The sequence below is a fragment of the Symphalangus syndactylus genome, chromosome 2 (assembly GCF_028878055.3).
Source record: "Symphalangus syndactylus isolate Jambi chromosome 2, NHGRI_mSymSyn1-v2.1_pri, whole genome shotgun sequence".
Taxonomy (NCBI): Eukaryota; Metazoa; Chordata; class Mammalia; order Primates; family Hylobatidae; genus Symphalangus; species Symphalangus syndactylus.
In genome coordinates this window covers 89041100-89063918 of record NC_072424.2, presented here as the reverse complement: position 1 = coordinate 89063918, position 22819 = coordinate 89041100, and the positions used below count along the sequence as shown (strand labels likewise).

Here is a 22819-nt window from a genome sequence, read left to right as displayed (position 1 = left end):
ACAACCAAATTTCATAAGACATGCAAAGAGCACAGGATCTGCACATGACTATGAGAACTACACCAAAAAACATTCTTCATAGAAAAAGCAATGGATGAAACCCATTCTGGTTTGGTGGAGTTCCATGACAAAACAAAGAAATTGTTGTTTCATTGCCTATTTCTCATGTTTAAAACCCAAACGTATAACTGATTTTGTCCTTGAAAAACTGCCTATAGAAGTTATGTTGTAGAAAATATTTCTCATTTTTATAGAACAATTTAAGCCACTTTGGGAGGCCAAGGCACGCAGATCACCTGAGCTCGGGAGTTTGAGACCAGCCTGACCAACATGGAGAAACCCCATCTCTACTAAAAAAACACAAAAATTAGCCTGGCGTGGTGGCACACGCCTGTAATCCCAGCTACCTGGGAGGCTGAGGCAGGAGAATCCCTTGAACCCAGGAGGTGGAGGTTGCAGAGAGCTGAGATCGTGCCATTGCACTCCAGCCTGGGCAACAAGAGCGAAACTCCATCTCAAAAAGAAAAAGGAAAGAAAAAAAAAGAATTTAAGCATGTAAGTACATTTAATGAGCCGTCGGGTGATGAGAGTAATTTTTGATAGGGAAAAAAGGTGTAAAAAAGTACCTGTAGATAAACCTTCTTCACGCCAGGCACATAATCTGCAATCCGGCCAAAGAGCAGTCGTCCAACTCCTGAAGTGACGCCAATGCACATGAGAACAATCTCTTTATTTTTTTCATCTTGAAATCTTTCATTTACATGTTTCATCTATAGGCCAAAGAGAAAGAAACCACACTAAATATGGTAGAAAAACTTGACAAATCTGAGGCTTTGCATCAAATGCATTTGCTTCTCTGCAGTGTTATGGGCTTGCAACTTTTTCCAATTTTGAATATTTGTGAAATTTGTCCTGTGGTAATTTTTCATGAAAACATATGAAAAAAAATTAACATGTTTTAGTTTTCATTTTTAAAAGCATTTTTAAGGCCGGGCATGGTGGCTCACACCTGTAATCCCAGCATTTTGAGAGGTCGAGGTGGGTGGATCACCTGAGGCCAAGAGTTCGAGACCAGCCTGGCCAACATGGTGAGACCTCATGTCTACTAAAAATATAAAAATTAGCCAGGCATGGTGGCGCCCGCCTGTAATCCCAGCTACTCAGGAGGCTGAGGCAGGAGAATAGCTTGAACCCGGGAGGCGGAGGTTGCAGTGAGCTGATTGCACAACTGCACTCCAGCCTGGGCGACACAGCAAGACTCTTAAAAAGAAAGCATTTTTATAAGAGTTTTTATTTTTCAACAAAGGGTTAGAAGCATGCAATTGTAAGCTACACTGAGCCATTAGCTAAAGGAAGAGAACAGACATTTGAACATACCTGTTCTCTCAAGGTCGCCCAAGGACCCGTTACATTATCTGCTCCCTAAAAGATAGTTCAAGGGTCAATTCTGGAGTTTTATTTCTTCTAGGAGGACCTGAACCAAACTGACACTCCTGAAATGAGTTATAACAGAGCGTCCAGAATAAAGCATAAGGTTCTCTACCTGTAAAGTTGCCTATTTGTGTAGCATTAGAACAGATTAAAATACAGGGGCAGCTTAACATAGCAGTTAAAAGATAAACCTCTAGAGAGGCAGACTGCTTGCATTCAAGTCCTGGTTCTGTTCTTATCAGCCTTGTGGCTTTGGGTAAGTTCTTAACCTCTAGGGTTTCAGTTTGTCTGTAAAACGGAAATTGGAAAAGTACATACTTCAGAAATTGGTTGCGAGGATTAAATAAAATGTCTGTGTAAAGAGCTTAGAACAGTATTTGGCACACAGTTAATAACAATCAGATATTAATTTTAGCTTTCTTTTTTTTAAAGGACCTTTCTCTTCCACTTAGTGTACTTATAACAGAGACTACAGTGACCTGTGGGCCACAGATAGCCAGTGAGCATATTTTGTTTGACCTTTCCATAATGCCTGACAATCACCGTCCCCCACACCACACATTGGTCTGAGTTCTGGAAGTCTGCAAGCAAATTTCCCACCAAATACAACCACCCATATAGTGCCCATGTGGCAGTGAACACCCTTCCTGGGTGATATCTCTTTAAAACACTTCTCATTTTGCATTTTAAAAGCCCATTTATGTATCCCAACACCATCTCCTTTTTCTCTTCTCTTTCTAAACTATTAACTGTTTTCCCCAACTTCTGTGTTTTCATACTGGTCCAGAATAGTCCTCCTAAATATGGCTTTAATCTCATCAATTCCTTATTCAAAGGTGGCCCACTGCCTACATTTACACTCCTTAGTTTGGTATTCAAAGCTCTCCGTAATGTGTTGCTAATCTATCTTTGTACCTTTATTAACTACTGATCTTTGACTCAGAAGTAGAAATTTCATCTGACTTATAAGCCTGGATTAAAAAAAAAAAGTAGAAAATTTAAATGTCTAAGGGCTCAGCGAAATAACAAAAGTAAAACAGGTTAATTGGAGAAAAAGGACATATACTTCAGTTGATTATTATCATATAGGTCTGCCAGGGTTGCCAAATCTACCTCTAGGAGCCCTTTAATTTAAAAGAAAAGTCAGAAATCCGGGTTTTGTGTGGAAATGTTGGCACCTAATTTAAATTTAGGACACTGTGTGATCCAGCTCTACAAAAGTCAAACAAAACACGTCTGCAAGCTGCATTAGGCCTGCTTTGATCTCAGCCCTAATCCCATCTGGCCCAGTAGGACAGGTTTATTCACAATGTCACTTAAACATGTTCTTATCCATCTACATTTCTGCTGCCTCTTCTACCCTCTTCAACTTCCTAACTTCTTGTTATTGTCAAAAGTTTTCATTTGGCACCTGAGGTATTCCATGTTCCTACCCAGCCCTGTTAATGTCTGTACACATTCTCTTAAGTAGACACTTCATGTAAAATTAGACATATCCACTCCTGTTTCAAAGGCACCTCAAAGTCAACAGGCCCCGTGCTGAACTCATCTCACCCTCACAAATTGCCTGCCCCCCATTTCAGTTAATACACTACTGTTAGCCCAACTACCCATGGCAGAAACTGACAGCTACCCTAGATTATTCCCTTCCCCTCTTCAAATCCAAGAGTCACCACTGAATCCTGATGATTTACTTTCTAAATCTCTCAGACTTGTTTCCTTTGGCCCACGTTCCTCATGGTATTTTAGTTCCATTCCTTTCACTCGTCACCGGGACCACTACAGCAGCTTTCTAACATGCTTCTTGCTTGAGCCCTCACTCCTAAATCTTTCCCCTCTAACCTATGTTCCCTGAGAACACCAGGTTAGGTTCAAAATGAACCTGTCTCAAACAAAAAAAATAAGAGACATTCTTTAGTATTCATAAAAGACTGAATCTACCAGGCATCTTTTTTTATGAAACTAAGAACACCTGTCTGTCAAATGACTATTATTCTTTATTAGTGGTTTATTATTTCCCCCTGCTCCACTTTGTAATCCTTAAAAGGAATAATAAGGTGAAATGTTTGAGGTATTTTGAAAGAATATAAATTGGGTAAATCCAAATTATGCTTAGGTGGGAACTTAGTTGTTCAACTAGAAGGGGCATTATTTTATTTATTTATTTATTTATTTATTTATTTATTTATTTGAGATGGAGTTTCACTGTCGCCCAGGCTGGAGTGCAGTGGCGCGATCTCGGCTCACTGCAACCTCCACCTCCCCGGTTCAAGCGATTCTCCTGCCTCAGCCTCCAGAGTGGCTGGGATTACAGGTGTGCACCACCACGCCCGACTAATTTTTGTATTTTTAGTAGAGATGAAGTTTCACCATGTTGGCCAGACTGGTCTCAAACTCCTGACCTCAAGTGATCTGCCTGCTTCGGCTTCCTAAAGTGCATGAGCCACCACACCGGGCCTAGAAGGGGCATTATTTAACCGAATTTTGTTACTGCCATGATTATCTAAATAAAGCAAGAACTTCAGCTTCTAATACTCCCTCCCTATTCCTACCAAGATCTGCAAACTAAAAAAGTTTCTTTGGCCAGCATGTGAGGGAATCTGGGGATGCTGGATCTCTGGATCCTTTCTCACTGAGACAGTAGTACCCAGGAGGTCTGGTATGTTCTACTTGTAGCCTGGGCCGTCCATGACTGCTGCTAACTGCTTTATAAATTTCTGCCCATCTATCATCCTCTGGAGACTGGCATGCACTTTATTTCGGTAGAAAGTGAATATAGGACAAAATGGATATTTCTAATAAAGAGTTGTCTAGATATGAAAATGTTGAAGAGATTTTTTTCATACTTAATCTACTTTTTAAACCAATTTAAAGCTTATACTAGAGGTCACTGTCTACACAGGGGATAATATTATGCTGTAGAGCAGTTGTTTAAAGTTAACTTTAAAGATAAGTTAGACTTTATCTAAATGTATTAAGTGTCAGGAATTCATCTCCCTCTCTCTTTTTTTTTTTTTTTTTTTTTTGATGGAGTCTCACTGTGTCACCCAGGCTGGAGTGCAGTGGCACAATCTCAGCTCACTGCAACCTCCGCCTCCCAGGTTCAAGCAATTCTCCTGCCTCAGCCTCCTGAGTAGCTGGGATTACAGGTGCCCACCACCACGCCCGGCTTATTTTTGTATCTTTAGTAGAGACGGGGTTTCACCATGTTGGTCAGGCTGGTCTCGAACTCCTGACCTCGTGATCCACCTGCCTCGGCCTCCCAAAGTGCTGGGATTACAGGTGTGAGCCACCACGCCCAGCCAGGAATTCATCTGTTATTTATGTTCTTAAACATCTGTTTAATCCTAGGTTGCACACTTCCAGGGGATTAACAAAACCTTGCTAATTGACATCTTCAACACTGACTGTGCCTGAAACATTTTTTCTGTTTGAGACAGAGTTTCACTCTGTTGCCCAGGCTGGAGTGCACTGGCACAATCACAGCTCACTGCAGCCTTGACCTCCTGGGCTTAAACAATCCTCCTACCTCAGCCTCCCGAGTACCTGGGACCACAGGTACATGCCACCACACCCAGCTAATTTTTAAATCATTTTTGTAGAGACATGGTCCTGTTATGTTGCCCAGGCTGGTCTCAAACTGCTGGGCTTAAGCAATCCTCCACCCTTGACCTCCCAAAGTGCTGGAATTACAGGCATGAGCCACCACACCCGGCCCTGGGTAACTGTTTCTGACCAGCCAACTGAAGGCAGGTTCCTTTCCCCTCACTAGAGCCCACAGACAGATCCTGCTTGAGAGGTCTCAGGCAGTAAGCTAAGAAAGTGATCATCTCACTGGAATGGCCTCAGCCCTGGCCTCTCTCCTCTCTACCTCTCTTACAGGGGAGCCACAGTGTAAGACATTTGGAGACATCAGATGGCGTTCTGACAAAGAAGCTAAGGCAGAGTCCTCTAGCTCTCTCTCTTTTTTTTTTTGAGACGGAGTCTCGCTCTGTCGCCCAGGCTGGAGTGCAGTGGCGCAATCTCGGCTCACTGCAAGCTCCGCCTCCCGGTTTCACGCCATTCTCCTGCCTCAGCCTCTCCAAGTAGCTGGGACTACAGGCGCCCGCCACCACGCCCGGATAATTTTTTTGTATTTTTAGTAGAGACGGGGTTTCACCGTGGTCTCGATCTCCTGACCTCGTGATCCGCCCGCCTCGGCCTCCCAAACCCAAAGTGCTGGGATTACAAGCGTGAGCCACCGCGCCCGGCCTCCTCTAGCTCTCATATATCAACCCCAGAGGAAGTTAAATGGGTGGCCACAGTACAAAAGCAGCTCTAATAAAGCCAACGAACATGCATTAGAAACTCAAGCTTCTCATCACCAAATGGTTTCACAATAGAAGAATGCCCAACAGAAGGGAATCCCCAATCACTTTATTTACAGAAACCTGTGAAGTGCAGTGGTGGTATACACCTGCAAAGCAAGGATGCCATTGATCAAAAAGGTCCAATAATTACCTACTGTACTGTTTCCTAAGACTGTGTAATTTGGCCATGCCTTGATGGTCATTATCTTCCTCCTTTTAAGGGGGTGAATACTTTTTAATATCTTTTATGTAAGGTTTATGGAATTTATTAAATATGATAAAATACTGGTGCACACAAGTTAGACTATATATCTTTGGGGAGTCATAGTTTAAAAAGAAGGGGGATTACTGGAGACTCTTCAAACAAAAGTAACTTTATTTCTGACAGAGGACTTGGAGTAACAGCTGACTGACAATTACAAAGTGCTAACAAAGGCTGTATACAGAGGCCAGGAAAGCAGGGCAAAAACAGGCCTGGGGAGGAGTGGAGACTGTGGGACTAAAATAACTACAACTGTCTTCTAGGCAGAACTGAGCAAAACAACCCCTCTACCCCCAACCAATAGTTATCATCCACTGCTGCTGCAGTTAACTATGCTCTTTGGGAGATAAGATTTCAGTCACCCAGTCATCATCTGTATTCGTTTATAATGATTTTGATTCTCTCATCTCTGTTCTTCCTCATCAGATACACATCATCAAACTGAAAAGGGGCGGACAATGGCTAGGCATGTACACTCATTTTATGTCTAGGAGAATAAACTCTTTGGGGGAGGGAGGGGACCTGTATGTTTTACATTTACATGGTACATCAATAATTGGGATAATAAATGCTACCTAATATTTACAGCAATTATGGAATTCAAACTGATTCTTTCAACTTCCTACTTTCCAATACGGACACTAAGTTCAAAGCACTTTTACTCACTGCTATTCATACCAGAGATTGGCAGCTTCAGCTTGTTGTTTCTCATTTACTGCATTTTGGAGTAATTCTAAGAAAATATCCACCCAACATTTGAAAAGCTATTCCATAACTCTAGAAGACCATTCTGCCTAAATATACTTTTTTGAAAGGTAAACTCAAAAAGCCTGGGCCCTTTAAAAAAATAGACGTACATCTGAAAGAGAGTAGAAAGCCTGCAAGCATGGGTTAATGGATAATCTGAGTTTGTTGCAAATCAAAACTTAACACTACACTTTGACTTAAAAGTAGGATGAACAGAAATCCTCTGAATGAAATGAGACAGTTTATTTTGTTTTCTTTCTTTCTTTTTTAAACGATTGTGTTTCCTCTAGCTGTGTTTTTGCTAGAGGAAGTAAATTAAAACAAGTGGGGCATTCCCTTAGGAAGTTTTGCATGAGCACTGTACACCAGCAAGCCGAGCGAGGTGATTAAAGGTGGAAGAAAACGAACTCCATAGATTTGAGTACATAAAATTAATCCCTTTACACCAGAAAACACTGAAATAAAACTTTATGGCCACTGATAGATATTCATTGATTAGACCAGCCCCAAAATGTCATCTTAGCTTCTTTAATTTGACCAACTGTGCCTTCAGACTAAAGTTATCTCTAAGATGTGCACAGAGAAAAGTTTCTTTGCTTGCCAACATTTTTAAGGACTGACATCTTTTGGTAGCCCAGTGTCTATTTTTCAATGATATTTCTGTTGTGGCTAAACTGTGGTACAGGTACCTGCCCCCTCCTCAGCAGCTGACCAGGTGGAGAACAGACCTTTGGCCTAACAGGACTGTAGAAGGCATGGGTGATTGGTTCTGTTTGTTTTTTTAAACAGCTGATCTTTCCATTTCATTAAGATGGGTTTCCATGGTGTAGATAATCACGCATGGCACTCTTAAGACATGAAAAAGGACTGGGAAGAAAGAAGTTTCTGGAGTGCAGATTATTTAATAGCTACCAAAGGGCAGAAAAAAGAAGAGTTCAGAAGGAAGAGATGGCTAGTGGTTTAAAAAACCTAATTTTGAAAACATTTCTAACTCTAAAAATTCTTTAAAAGCCTTTGTTATTTCTACTTGTTTTTAAAATAATTTTCCCTGGATTACAAACAAAACAAATAAACAGTCCATCTACGACATAGCATCATTTAGATAAGATCAAGATTTAGTAAAATGTCCTAGAGGAATTACCAACCAAAACCAGCTTGGATTTAGATGCCAGTTTAAATAATCCTGCATTTTAGAAGTTTAAATTAGACTTCATCTTAAAATAGAAAATAAATCACTAGGATTTTTAGGTAACTTGAAATTATTTAGTGGCTCTAAATAATTTCTGTGCCAGATATTTCACAAGTTATCAAAAATTGTTCTGTTCCTTCCTGAACAATGAAAGGTTTAATCTGTTAGTTTATTTAAATTTTTATTAATTCCACCTACATTCAGTTTTTTTTTTTTTGAGATGGCGTTTTGGTCTTGTTGCCCAGGCTGGAATGCAATGGTGTGATCTCGGCTCACTGCAACCTCCACCTCCCGGATTCAAGCAATTCTCCTGTGTCAACCTCCCAAGTAGCTGGGATTACAGGTGTCCGCCACCATGCCCAGCTAATTTTGTATTTTTAGCAGAGACAGGGTTTCACCATGTTGCCCAGGCTGGTCTCAAACTCCTGACCTCAGGTGATCTGCCCACTTCAGCCTCCCAAAGCACTGGGACTACTGGCATGAGCCACCACATCCAGCCTAAATTCTAATTTGATTCTGAAGTTTCTTTCTTGGAGTTTCATTCTTGGCACACCAGATTTACCACTCTCAGATCCTTGGTTCCTGGCAAGTTTGAATGAACACAACAGACTGTGTCTATGCTGGTCATCAAGACGGCTCCTGAGGGCTCAGCCATGGTTGGCAGCCTACCTGCATGACTGACTGACTCCGATACTTTGGTAGAGCACTTTGAAGATATAAAAGTGGTTGCAAAGGCTCTGTAGATGTGGACTCCTATTTGTGATTCATGCTCCTTTGAGGTATCATGTACTTCCATGTTTTACATTTATTAAAAAACAAGAAAAGGGGACATGCTCTTTAAACTTATTCTTGGATTGATCTAGTGATAAAGTCACCTATCAGCTAAATGTGCATGCAAATGAACAGGGAGGTGTGGGTTATGGAGTGTCTAATCAATAGTGGAATTACAGTCATGTGCTACATAATAACATTTCTGGTCAAAGATGAACCACATATACAACAGCGATTCCATAAGATTATAATCCTGTACTTTTGCTGTATCTTTTCCACGTTTAGATACACAAAATACCACGTGTTACAACTGCCTACAGCATTCCGTGCAGTAATATGCTGTACAGGTTTGTAGCCTAGGAGCAATAGGCTCTACCTATGCCATATAGCATAGGTACGTAGTGACTACACCATGTAGGGTTGTCTAAGTACACTCTATGATGTTTGCACAACAATGACATTGCCTAAGGATGCATTTCTCAGAACATATCCTCATTGTTAAGAGATGCACGACTGTAGGTGAATTTGGAAAAATAGTCCAAAGTGAACAAATGCACTCAAGAAAAGGCTAGTTGAAATGATATTAAATTTTATAAGTTTAATATAGGCTTCTCTTTTTTTTTTTAGACAAAGCCTCACTCGGTTGCCCAGACTGGAGTGCAGTGGCAGAATCTCAGTTCACTGCAACCTCCGCCCATGGGTTCAAGAGAGCTTCCTGCCTCAGCCTCCCGAGTAGCTGAGATTACAGGCATGTGCCACCACGCCCAGCTAGTTTTTGTATTTTTAATAGAGATGGGGTTTCACCATGTTGCCCATGCTGGTCTCAAACTCCTGACCTCAAATGATCTGCCTGCCTTGGCCTCTCAAAGTGCTGCGATTACAGGCGTGAGCCACCATGCCTGGCCTAAGATAGGCTTCTGACATGGTTTGAATGTTTGTCCCTTCCATATCTCATGTTGAAATGTGATTCCCAATGTTGGAGGTGGGACCTGGTGGGAGGTGACTGGATTTTGGAGGTGGATCCATCACGAATGGCTTAGCACCATTCCCTTGGTGATAAGTGAGTTATTGCTTGTGTTCACTAGAGATTGGGTTGTTTAAGAGTGTGGCAGCTCCCCACCCACACTCTTGCTCCCAGTCTCATCAAGTGACCTGCTGCTCCCACTCTGCTTGTGCCATGAGTAAAAGCTCCCCGAGACCTCATCAGAAAACTGAGCAGATGCTGGGGCCATGCTTCCTATACAGCCTGCAGAATCATGAGCCAAATAAACCTCTTTTCTTTATAAATCATCCAGCCTCAGGTATTTCTTTATAGGAACACAAGAACCTAATACAGCTTCTTTTTAAAACAGAAAAAGATACATTCAGAAAGCATTATTTAAATCACTGGGATCTGAGGTAACTTGATAACTTATTTAATGACCTTGGCAATAGTGTCAATAAGCAACTATTCTGTAAATTCACAAAACTGGTTCTACCTTCTTCTGTTGGTTATTGAAATTTTAACTTGAAGATTTGATTTTTGAAAGAAACAAAGAAATTAGGCCATTTGTTCTTATTCAGCTTCCTAATTTTTCCCTTAATTCTGAAGTGAAGAAAAATGGATCCTTCCATGAAAATTCTACCTTCTTCGAACCTCTCTTCACTAAGATTTAGGCTAATGGTGTTGGCTAAAGTGCTACTTTGCCAAAGGCTCCTATCTGTCTTTCTCTTTCCCTCAGTCTTTGGAAGGCATGACGTTCAGTCTTTTTTTATTAATCCTAAGAGCCATCTAATTGCTGGCTCAAATTTGCATCCATAAATCTAATTTGTTTTTACCTGAAGATTAAAATTTGTTGAGTAGGCCTAGATCAGCTTTCCTTCCACAGTTATCATTTCCACATATTTCTGATATTGTCTATCCCAACTGTTCCTTTTCTTATTCTTATTTCAGAGTTCTGGCGTGGAGGTTGGGGAAATGAAATTAATATTAGTCTCTTGGTATCTGTGGGGAACTGAACCCAGCACCTCCTCAGATACCCGTATCTATGGATGCTCAAGTCCCCGATATAAAATGGTGTATTATTTGCATGTAACCTATGTATATCCTCCTGTATACTTTAATTAATCTCTAGATTACTTATAATAACCAATACAATGTAAATGCTATGTAAATGATTATTCTGCATTTTTATATTTCAATGCTCTACACAGAGAAACTTCTCTAGTAACAAACTATAATCCCCAGAAATGGTCCCTGAAAGTAGTCTCCTGTTGTTGTTGTTTGTAGAGATGTAATCTTGCCATGTTACCCAGGCTGATCTCAAACTCCTGCGCACAAGCAATCCTCCCACCTTGGCCTCTCAAAGTTCTGGGATTACAGGCATAAGCCACTGAGCCCAGCCTGTATTTTGTTTTTAATCTGTGTTCTTTTTTATTGTTTTTGTTTTGAGATGGGGTCTCGCTGTTGCCTAGGCTGGAGTGCAGTGGCACAATCACGGCTCACTGCCACCTCAACCCCCCAAGTAGCTGGGACCATGGGCACATGACACTACGCTCAGCTAATTTTTATTTTTATTTTTTTGAGACGGAGTCTCACTCTGTCACCCAGGTTGCAGTGCAGTGGTGAGATCTTGGCTAACTGCAACCTCTGTTTCCCGAGTTCAAGCAATTTTCCCTGCCTCAGCCTCCTGAGTAGCTGGGACTATAGGCAGCTGCCATCATGCCTGGCTAATTTTTGTATTTTTAGTACAGACAGGGTTTCGCCATGTTGGCCAGTCTGGTCTCGAACACCTGACCTCAGGTGATCTGCCTGCCTCAGCCTCCCAAAGTGCTGGAATGCTCAGCTAATATTTTAATGTTTTTGTAGAAATGGCACCTCACTATGCTGCCCAGGCCAGTGTTTTTTTATTGTTTTTTTCCCCCAAATATTTTCAATCCATGGTTGGTTGAATCCAAGGATGTGGAACCTTGGATATAGAGGACTGCCTATATTTTAAATATGTTTAGTTTTGTCTGGTAATTATACAGTCAGTGTTCAGGAGGAAAAGGACCACACCCTGGTAGGAGGACAGATAAGAAAATGCAAGGCCTGTGTACTCTGGATTAAAGCAGCCTACAGAGCAGAGAGAAAACTTCTTTGGACTGGGAATCAGATGGCCTTGGCATGGTAGGGAAAGAAATGTCTTTGGAGTCAAATTATGAACTCTACTCCTTATTGAGGCTAAAATCTTGGGCATCAGTTTCCCAGTCTCAAACACCACACATTGGTTCACAATTTGGTTCATAATTTAGGCAGCAACACCTCATTAGGGTTGTTTTGGAAATTTGTGGGGACTATTTTTATTTTTTTGATATACTTTCACCCAAGCAGTAACTTTTCTTACTTTTTAATTTTTTATCGTGATAAATTCCTATCTCATAAAATTTGCCATTTTAACCATTTTAAGTGTACTATATTAAGTACATTTACATTGTTGTACAACTGTCACCACCATTCAGCTCCAGAACTTTTCATTTTCTTAAGCTGAAACTCTGTACCCATTAAATAACTCCTCATTTCCCCCTCCCCTTGGAAACCACCATACAACTTTCAGTATTTATGAATGTGACTGCTCTGGGTACCTCATCTAAGTGACACCATACAGTATTCGTGCTTTTGTGCCTGGAGTATTTCACTTGGTGTAATGTCCTCATGGTTCATCCATGTTGTAGCACGTATCTCAAGCATTACCTTACTTATTTCTCCTTTCTGTAACAAGTGGAACATTACTGATTTTTAAAAACATTATGTATATAGGTAGTTTTCTTTTTTTTTTTCTAAAATCAAAGACAAGGCCTGGAATATAGAGGTCTTCTTATCTAGGCATTTTATTTCAGGAGAGAAAAGAAGGCACCGAGTATGACACTGCTTTGGGTACATTACAGGGTTACTGTGAAGGTGAAAGGGATGCAGAGTTGAGAAAGTGCCTCACAAGGAAGCGGGGATGGTGGGGACATTAGGTGATTCCTAATCCTGGGCAATTCCAACCCCATAATTCAGAACAGCTCTGAGGGCTCAAGAGCCTAGCAAGGAAATATCTGGCAGAAAAAAGCAATTAATGCTTAAGGAATCAACAGGGAGCTAAGAATTGTCCTCTGAGAAAATGCTGAAAAGGACAAGGTCAGGAACTGAAAAGTCCCTGAGAGAGCTCCTGAGGAGTAAGGAGCATATAAAAGAAAACATGTGTTCACAGAAGCAGAGATAACAAGTTGGGACAGGGACATTTGGTTTATTATTGAGGATATTATAATGCTTCATAAATTCAATCATCAATATGTGGCAGCATTCTAAATCCCACTGATATGTATGTGGGTCAAGAGGGGCGTGGGTATCTGTTAACCTACTTGTTGGGTGATGTTCACACTCAGACACCCCATTCTTCTGGAAGCAGCAGCTGGGAGATGGCACAAAGCACAGGGCATTGTTTTACTCCAGCAAGACTGACTATACCTCTTGGCATCCATTTCCACACCTTTAAGTTATTTCACATTGAAACTACTCTAGATAATTATAAAATCACTTTTATTTCTATTATTTAAGGTTTAAACCTTACCTTGTCATTAACTATATGTGTGTGACCTGAGAAAGTCTCTTAACTAACTCTTCTCCCTGCAAGATGGAGATAAAACTGTTCTCACCTTATTAGACATTGAAGAACAAAGAAAAAAAGCACTTGAAGAACATAAAGTGCTATTAGTAAAATAGTCGTGAGTGGAGAAATTAGTAGACCTTGTACTCTACCAGCCTAGAAACTCACCTAGCCTATAAACTCAACCTGAAATCAGCTAAAAAAGAAAAAAGAAAAGAGAAAAGAAAAGATTGAGTGCCAGGCACATGCTAGGTGCTGGGGCTAGAGCAATGAAGAGAAGACGCTCTCCCTACCCTTGTGGAGTGTTCAGTCTACCCTACCCATTTCTTCCTTAGCATTTCCTGAGGTGTTAGGACACTTCTCACACAAAACTCCCCAATGTACCAATGTATTTTGTAGATAAATCCACAGTTTTCACCAGCCTTTTCCATACTTACATAGACTATATTACCCAATATAAGGCCTAACAAAAATACACTACCGCTGTTTTTCAATTTAAGTTAAAATTAGATATTTTCAAATGTTTGTGGGTTTATTTCTCTCTCACAAATTTAAAATCTTTGAGAAGTTTGGGGCCTACATTACAGGGATAACTTCCACCCCTGAGTAATCCATGAATCATTTCTAAAAACCACTATTCAATTATCTATAAATATTTATTTTTGGCTAAGTATAATTTGGAACACAGGACAAACTTGGTCTACCTTACCATAAGCAGCATCTTTGTTTTAGTTTATTTCTCCATGATCAGTTCTCTGGATTTCTTCTGTATTATTAACTCTTCTCTCAAGTTCCTATGCTAGTATATTATATTTTGAAAAGAAAAAACTAGCTTGTTTCGATGAAAGTGTTCTGTAAATATTAAACGTCCCCATGAATGAGTAAACAAGAGGTCAGAGAAATAAAGATCCTTATTCATCTCAAGTAGGAGAATGCTGGTGAATACTGCCTAAGGCACAAAAACTGATAAATGGGCAAATTATCACTAACCTGAATAGTCAAATTGCAGCAGATGTTGAGATCTGAAGGAAAATAAATGCAAGGTTAGAAAAGCTAGAAAAAAAACAAGAAAAGCATAGGCATCATTGAAAAAAATCTGAGAAAAAGTAGGGACAAAGTGAAGGAGAGAAGGTGTCTTAATCATTCACTGTAATAGCCACATGAGGCCGGGAGTGATGGCTCACATCTGTAATCCCAGCACTTTGGGAGGCCATGTGGGAGGATGGCTCATGCCCAGGAGTTTGAGACTAGCCTGGGCAACATACTGAGACTTCATCTCAAAAAAAAGGCAATAAGAAGAATAACCACATGAGAACTAAGTAATGCAAGTGTATTATTGGAAGAGATAAGTAGTTAATAAAGTATATAATATGGGTTGGCTGTGCTCCCATCCAAATCTCATCTTGAATTGTAACTCCCATAATCCCCATGTGTCCTAGGAGGGACCTGGTGGGACGTAATTGAATCATGGGGGTGGGTTTTTCCTGTGCTGTTCTCATGATAGTGAATAAGTCTCATGAGATCTGATGGTTTCATAAAGGGCAGTTCCTCTGCATGCACACTCTTGCCTCCTGCCATGTAAGACATGGTTTTGCTCCTCCTCCACCTTCCACCATGATTGTGAGGCCTCCCCAGCCATATGGAACTGTGAGTCCATTAAACCTCTTTTCTTTATAAATTACCCAGTCTCGGGTATGTCTTTATTAGCAGCATGAGAACAGACTAATACAGTAAATTGGTACTGGGTAGTGGGGTGCTGCTGTAAAGATACCCAAAAATGTGGAAGCAACTTTGGAACTAGGTAACAGGCAGAGGTTGGAACAGTCTGGAGGGCTCAGAAGAAGACAGGAAAATGTGGGAAAGTTTGAAACTTCCTAGAGACTTGGAGGGCTCAGAAGAAAGGAAGATGTAGGAAAGTTTGGAACTTCCTAGAGACCTGTTGAATGTCTTCTGAGGTGGTCTCAGATGGAGATGAGAAATTTGTTGGGAACTGGAGTAAAGGTCACACTTGCTATACAAAGAGACTGGTGGCATTTTGTCCCTGCCCTAGAGATCTGTGGAACTTTGAACTTGAGAGGATGATTTGGGGTATCTGGTGGAAAAAATTTCTAAGCAGCAAAGGGTTCAAGAGGAAGCAGAGCATAAAAGTTTGGAAAATTTGCAGCCTGACGATGCAACAGAATCATAAAAACCTTAGAAGAAAACCTAGGCAATACCGTTCAGGACATAGGCATGGGCAAAGACTTCATGACTAAAACACCAAAAGCAATGGCAACAAAAGCCAAAATTGACAAATCAGATCTAATTAAACTAAAGCGTTTCTGCACAGCAAAAGGAACTACCAGCAGAGTGAACAGGCAACCTACAGAATGGGAGAAAATTTTTGCAGTCTATCCATCTGACAAAGGGCTAATATCCAGAATCTACAAGGAACTTAAACAAATTTACAAGAAAAAAACAAACAACCCCATCAAAAAGTAGGTGAAGGATATGAACACTTTTCAAAAGAAGACATTCATGCAGCCAATGAACATATATATAAAAAAAAGATCATCGTCACTGGTCATTGGAGAAATGCAAGTCAAAACCACAATGAGATACTATCTCATGCCAGTTAGAATGGCAATCATTAAAATGTCAGGAAACAACAGACGCTGGAGAGGATGTGGAGAAATAAAAATGCTTTTACACTGTTGGGAGTGTAAATTACTTCAACCATTGTGGAAGACAGTGTGGCAATTCCTCAGAGAACTAGAACCAGAAACACCATTTGACCCAGCAATCCCATTACTGGGTATATACCCAAAGGATTATAAGTCATTCTAATATAAAGACACATGCACACATATGTTTATTGCAGCACTATTCACAATAGCAAAGACTTGGAACCAACCCAAATGCCCATCAATGATAGACTGGATAAAGAAAAAGTGGCACATATACACCATGGAATACGATGCAGCCATAAAAAAGGATGAGTTCATGTCCTTTGCAGGGACATGGATGAAGCTGGAAACCATCATTCTCAGGAAACTAAAACAGGAACAGAAAACCAAACACCACATGCTCTCACTCATAAGTGGGAGTTGAACAATCAGAACACATGGACACAGGGAGGGGAACATCACACTCCAGGGCTGGTCAGGGGAGTGGGGGGCTACGGGAGGGATAGCATTAGGAGAAATACCTAATGTAGATGACAGGTTGATTGGTACAGCAAACCACCATGGCACATGTATACCTATGTAACAAACCTGCATGTTCTGCACATGTATGCCATAACTTGAAGTATAATAATAAAAAAAGAAGAAGAAAAAGAAAAACCCATTTTCTGGGGAGAAGTTCAAGCCAGCTGCAGAAATTTGCAGAATTTGCATAAGTGACAAGAAGCTCAATGTTAATTGCCAAGACAATGGTGAAAACGTCCCCAAGGCATGTCAGAGACCTTCAACATAGCCCTTCCCATCACAGGCCTGGAGGCCTAGAAGGAAAAAATAGTTTCATGGGCCAGGCCCAGAGCCCCCCTGCTGTGTGGCCCTCCTGCTGTGTGCAGCTTAGGGACTTAGTGTACTGTATCCTAGCTGCACCAGCCATGGCTAAAAGGGGCTAAGGTACAGCTCAGGCCATGGCTTCAGAGGGTGCAAGCCCCAAGCCTTGGCAGCTTCCACATGGTGTTGAGTCTGTGGGTGCACAGAAATCAAGAATTGAGGTTTGGGAACCTCCACCTAGATTTCAGAGGATGTATGGAAATGCCTGGATGTCTAGGCAGAAGTTTGCTGCAGGGGCGGGGCCCTCATGAAGAACCTCTGCTAAGGCAGTGTGGAAGGGAAATGTGGGATTGGAGCCCCTACACAGAGTGGGGCACTGCCTAGTGGAGCCATGAGAAGAGGGCTACCGTCCTCCAGACCCCAGAATGGTAGATCCACTGACAGCCTACACTGTGCATCTGGAAAAGCTGCAGACACTCAATGCCAGCCCATGAAAGCAGCCAGAAGGGGGCCTGTACCCTGCAAAGCCACAGGGGCAGAGCTTCCCAAGGCCATGGGAGAACACCTCTTGCATCAATGTGCCCTGAATATGAGACATAGAATCAAAGAAGATCGTTTTGGAACTTTAAGGTTTAATGACTGCCCTATTGGATTTCAGACTTGCATGGGGCCTGTAGCCCCTTTGTTTTGGCCAATTTCTCCCATTTGGAATGGGTGTATTTACCCAATGCATGTACCCCTATTGTATCTAGGAAGTAACTAACTTGTTTTCGATTTCACAGATTCATAGGCAGAGGGGACTTGCCTTGTCTCAGATGAGACTTTGGACTGTGGACTTTTGAGTTAATGCTGAAATGAGTTAAGACTCTCAGGGACTATTGGGAAGGCATAATTGGTTTTGAAATGTGAGGACATGAGATTTGGGAGGAGCCAGGGGCAGAATGATATGGTTTGGCTGTGTTCCCTACCCAAATTTCATCTTGAATTGTAGCTCCCATAATCCCCACATGTCGTGGGAGCAAGCTGGTGGGAGGTAATTAAATCATGGGGGCAAGTTTTTCTTGTGCTATTCACATGACAGTGAATAAGTCTCATGTGATCTGATGGTTTTATAAAGGGCAGTTCCTCTGCACATACTCCCTTGCCTGCCACCATGTAAGACATGCCTTTGCTCCTCCTCCATCTTCCACCATGACTGTGAAGCCTCCCCAGCCATATGGAACTGTGAGTCCATTAAACCTCTTTTTCTTCATAAATTACCCAGTCTCGGGTAAGTCTTTATTAGCAGTGTGAAAACAGACCAATGCAGTATATGAAGAAAAAACAATGATTGGGTCCTACAGCAAAGTATGCAAGACATTTTCATTTTTGACATGCAGATTTTTAATAATACATCAATTAAAAATAAGTTGGATAAAAAAATCCAACTCTTGATTGGCCTTAGAGACTTGAGAAATTCTGTTATAGGCCTCCCAAGGGCAATAGAAAGCTGTCTTATTTTTGTACCTTCAAAGTACCTTATACTACCCTTTACCCAAAGGAGGTACTTACTATCAGCTTTTCAATGAGGTTGTCCCTGACTGGCCAAAGTTGTCTCTTACCATCTCTTACCATCACTTTCCATCTCAATTTGTTTCCTTTGAAGAAAATATCATTATTTGAAAACTACTTTGTTTCTTTATGAACTTACTTGTTTACTGAGCTGTGTGTGAGAAAGTATCTGTTCTTAGCATTGTATCCCCACATCTAGAATGTCTATGGCATTAAATAGATACTCAAATGAATGCTTGAATCTGTTGAACTGATTTATAATTAGAGCAAGTCAAACAACATTAATTAAGGTTGCCATTAGAATAAATTGGAAATCTATCCTAATGGCAACTCTGTTACTTAACTGTGCAACCTTAGGCAAACCTTTTAAACCTCTCTGAGCCTCAATGTTCTTATCTATTAGTAGGAGAACCACTATTAGTACCGCTTTCCTTATAAAAGGTTACCATGAGAGTTGAATCAGAAAATGTATATGTGCATAAATATCTTCATAGCCTTTTTGGAAGTTAATTGCGAACAGAATGAATGAATGAATAAAGGAAACATTTCCAGGCCACATAACAACAACAAAAATACAAGAAATACATATAGGGATTGAGAGTAAATTTAATCAGCACACATGAATCTCAGTGGGTAAATTATCATATTTAGATTAATAAAGGCTGAGTACAGTGGCTCATGTCTGTGATCCCAGCACTTGGAGAGGCTGAGACAGGAGGATCACTTGACACCAGGAGTTCAAGGCCAGTCTAAGCAAGATAGCAAGACCCTGTCTCTAAATATATATATACATCCTTGTGTCAAGGAAATGTTATAACTCTATTTTTGAATGAAAAATAGAAAAACAAAATTACTTAAATTTGAAAATCTTGATGAAAAAGCAATGGGATTACTCTTTATTTTACAAAGTAGCAAAGCATTCTGCATAGTTAAGAAAAAGGAAAAAGGAAAGAAGGGAGGGAGGGAAGAACGAAGGGAGGAAGGGAGGGAGAGAGGGAGAGAGAAAGTAAACGAAACTTTTAAACCCTAGTATTTAAGACTCTAGGCCAAAAAAAAATTAACATTTTAAGTCTTTCTATTTTAATTGGTTGCAGTGCTAAGAAGACTGAGATAGGGCAACTCTTCAGTTACATAACTCCATTTTAAATCAATACAAAAGTTTCCAGCACTCTGTAACCATCATCCACCAGGCTGGGGACAAGACTTCGCTTCTGTCAGAACCTTATAGTGAACAGAGATAAACACAACCAACCAACAGAGATAAACCAACCAACATGAAGGAGAGGTCACCTTCAGCAGCCCATTCCTGGCCCAGTGTACAGTGAACTTTGGTTTATAAGGATACTACCGTGAGCCTTGCATTGTCAGGGACAATCTGCCGCAAAACAACCTTGTCCCTGAGCTCCAAATAGATCCATGAAAGAAAGACAACAAAGCCAGTTGCAATTGCTCTTGGCAACTCTGAGAAAATGGATCATGTCAAAATGGCAAAGCAACCTCCTGATTGGGAAATGAACCCTATGAGTTGACCACGGTTAGGAGAGAAACTAATTTCACTCCTCTAATAATTTTGTTTCTACATACACATTCTGTTTCTATGTACATATTTATAGGCTAGGCTGTAATAAGCTTCCATTTATTTTCCATGGATGTTCTTGGGTGTTACACCCAGTTCTGCTACTTTTATAACTGTCGCTTTTGGCAAGCAACTTAACCATTCCATGCCTTAGTTCCTTTACCTTTCTTTTTTTGGGTAGCAGGGGGAGGAGTGCAACTACCTGACCTGTACAATGCCTTTCAGGTCCTAAGTTACTGTTATACTTTTTTGGCAGGCACTTAAGTATTTTATTTAAAAGCCACACTTTTAAGAAGACCCAAGCTCAAGCCCTGGCTGCACCACGTACCATCCTTGCAACCCTGAGCAAGTTGTTTCGCCACCCCAAATCTGGTTCTTTTCTTGCTAGATAGAAGCCCTGATATTGCCCATTTCACATGGTGGTCCTGAGACTCCAATGAGAGATAATGTGGAAGCATCTTATAGACTAAAATGTTAATAAAAATGTTAACTAAAATGTTAAATAAAAAAGAAATGCGAGAAATAAATGTTATATTTGTCTAAAAGAAACCTGTGGTTTTCAAAGCACGCCATTGCATGGGCTGGAGGACTGGGCAAAAATCTTAAACTATGCTCTGAAAACTAGATGTTGCCATTGTTCTTACAATTTTACTTCAAAAAAGCATCAATTCAATTTAACATGGATACAGAGATATAGGGATTGCATAACAGAGATATAGGGATTCCATGTTTGCAATTATACACCTCCAACTTGGTGTGCATTGCCCTTTAAATGAGCACTTTTACAATCTATTATGAGGGAATATAAACTTTCTAATTACAAGTAAGCTGCCCAAGGGGAGAGGGGCAAAAGAGCCAGAGATATAATGATAGGGATAGAAAGGGGGGAAAGCATAGGGGGAAACAGACGCACATGGGCAGCTGAGGGTTAACACATCAGCAATGCACAGCCCCTAGAACTTTGTTTGGGTGCTGAAGACCCTTCTTGATAGCATGAATACATAAGAAGGTCTGCTTATCCTTATGCTCTATGATCCTTAGAGTTAGTGATTGCAAGGGCTTCTCCCAAAGGATGCCCTAAACATTGAAGGTAAGAAATGTACTCTCAATGGATCAGACAACTCTCTCCACAACCCAAAGCCACCTTGTAAATGTCAGGCAAAAGCCATTTAGTATAGCCTCACAAGGGGAAGATTCTTCAAATTAAGATTTCTATTTCTATTCATCTCATATCAAAACAATTTATTTTCTAGTTGATATAAAAACATGGAAGGACCCTTATCTAACTGGCTAATTTAGGTTCCTCAAACTTGAACAAACTTTAATTTGATTAATAATCCAAGGATTTGAGACATGCCAATGTCCATATCGGAAATGAAATTTGAGATGATTCAAAGTATACTGCATTTTGTCAGATAAAACCTGAGACACATGCAAAATAAAATGAAAAACCTAGTGAAGGCCAGATGCAGTGGCTTGCACCTGTAATCCCAGTGCTTTGGCAGGGAGCCAAGGCAGGAGGACTGTTTGAGCACAGAAGTTTGAGACCAGCCTGGGCAATGTGGTGAGAACCCTGTCTCTATAAAAAATTTAAAAATTAGCCATGTGTGGTGCTGTGCACCTGTGGTCCTAGCTACTTGGGAGGCTGAGGTGGGAGGATTGCTTGAGCCCAGGAGGTCAAAGCTACAATGAGGTGTGATTACACCCCTGCATTTCAGCCTGGACAAGAGAGTGAGACCTTGTCTTAAAAAAAAAAACCCACTGGTGAAATTTACACATTAACAAGAGGGAGCAGTTTTCCAACACACTAATTCTTTAGAGCTCTCTCAGGAGACTAATGATCCACCAGTGGCCTCGGAGCATTTATATGTGACTAAATTTCAAGCAGTTTACCTTTTTCCATTTTCCTACAATAGTATTTATGTTAATCAAATACAGGATAGATCTTGCTATAAATTTGTACATGTCCATTTTTGTTCTTCTGCTATGCTTAATGTTTACTGTAGAAAGCAAAATTGAACACAAAGCTATGTATGGTCCATGTTCTGCTTGTCACAGGTTGTGAGAAGTAACTTTGCATGGCCTCAGTTTTCTCATATTCACGATGTACTAGAGATCAAAAGAGAAGGTGGGGCTGAAAATACGGGTATAGATATTTTCTCATTCCCATTAATTATATCAGAACAAAAGCTGGTTCCCTCCAGAGTTTTCTCCCTGGCTGTGAAGCATGCTCTGAGTGCTGGAACAGCTCAACATGGCCTCTGTTCTTAGTTCTGAGAGAACAGAAGGGAAACGTGCAAAGCAATCTTTGGTGTAGGCCCAGTATGGCTGAAAATAGCAGCACTCCTATCTCTGGATTAGCAATGAAGGAATGCAGACTCCTTCATAAAAAGAGTATATTTCAGACATATTTGTCTGAAACCTGTGTTCAAATCCCAGCTTTAAGCATAATGCGAATGACTTTGAACAAACCCAGCTTTGCAGAATTGTTACCTTGGCTCTAAGTATATGTTATTTATTACACTCATCCTTGTGGTGGTTCTGTGAGATTTTGGGGAAGTGCTTGACACATAATCAATTCTTGGCAAATGTTACATGAATCTCCCTCTGAGGAAGCCACAGAGAGATGAAGGCTTGTATGCTGTTCCTATTTGTGTGGCTCAGTGCCCTTAGCTCTGGCTTGGAGCAGTACTGCTGCTCTGACCACAGTGTAAATGGAGGTGCTCTGCCTAGCAAGGTCCAATAGCTACATTCCAGTGTTGATTGACCCTTGACAGCATCTGGCACTACTCAAAGCTAAAAAATACCTTTTGAGGTTTACATGCTCCCTGTACTGACTTATTAG

At 40.8% G+C, this 22819-nt stretch overlaps 1 protein-coding gene across 2 annotated transcripts in view; it reads right to left on the bottom strand.

Moving 5' to 3' along the window:
• Positions 1 to 22819, bottom strand: part of SLC16A10 (solute carrier family 16 member 10) — a 186106-nt gene that overhangs the window by 43931 nt on the left and 119356 nt on the right. For both annotated transcript variants that reach the window (XM_063631128.1, XM_055261459.2), the window contains exon 4: positions 627 to 770. In XM_063631128.1, coding sequence (XP_063487198.1) covers positions 627 to 770 — 144 coding nt within the window. The remainder of the gene's footprint in view (positions 1 to 626; positions 771 to 22819) is intronic.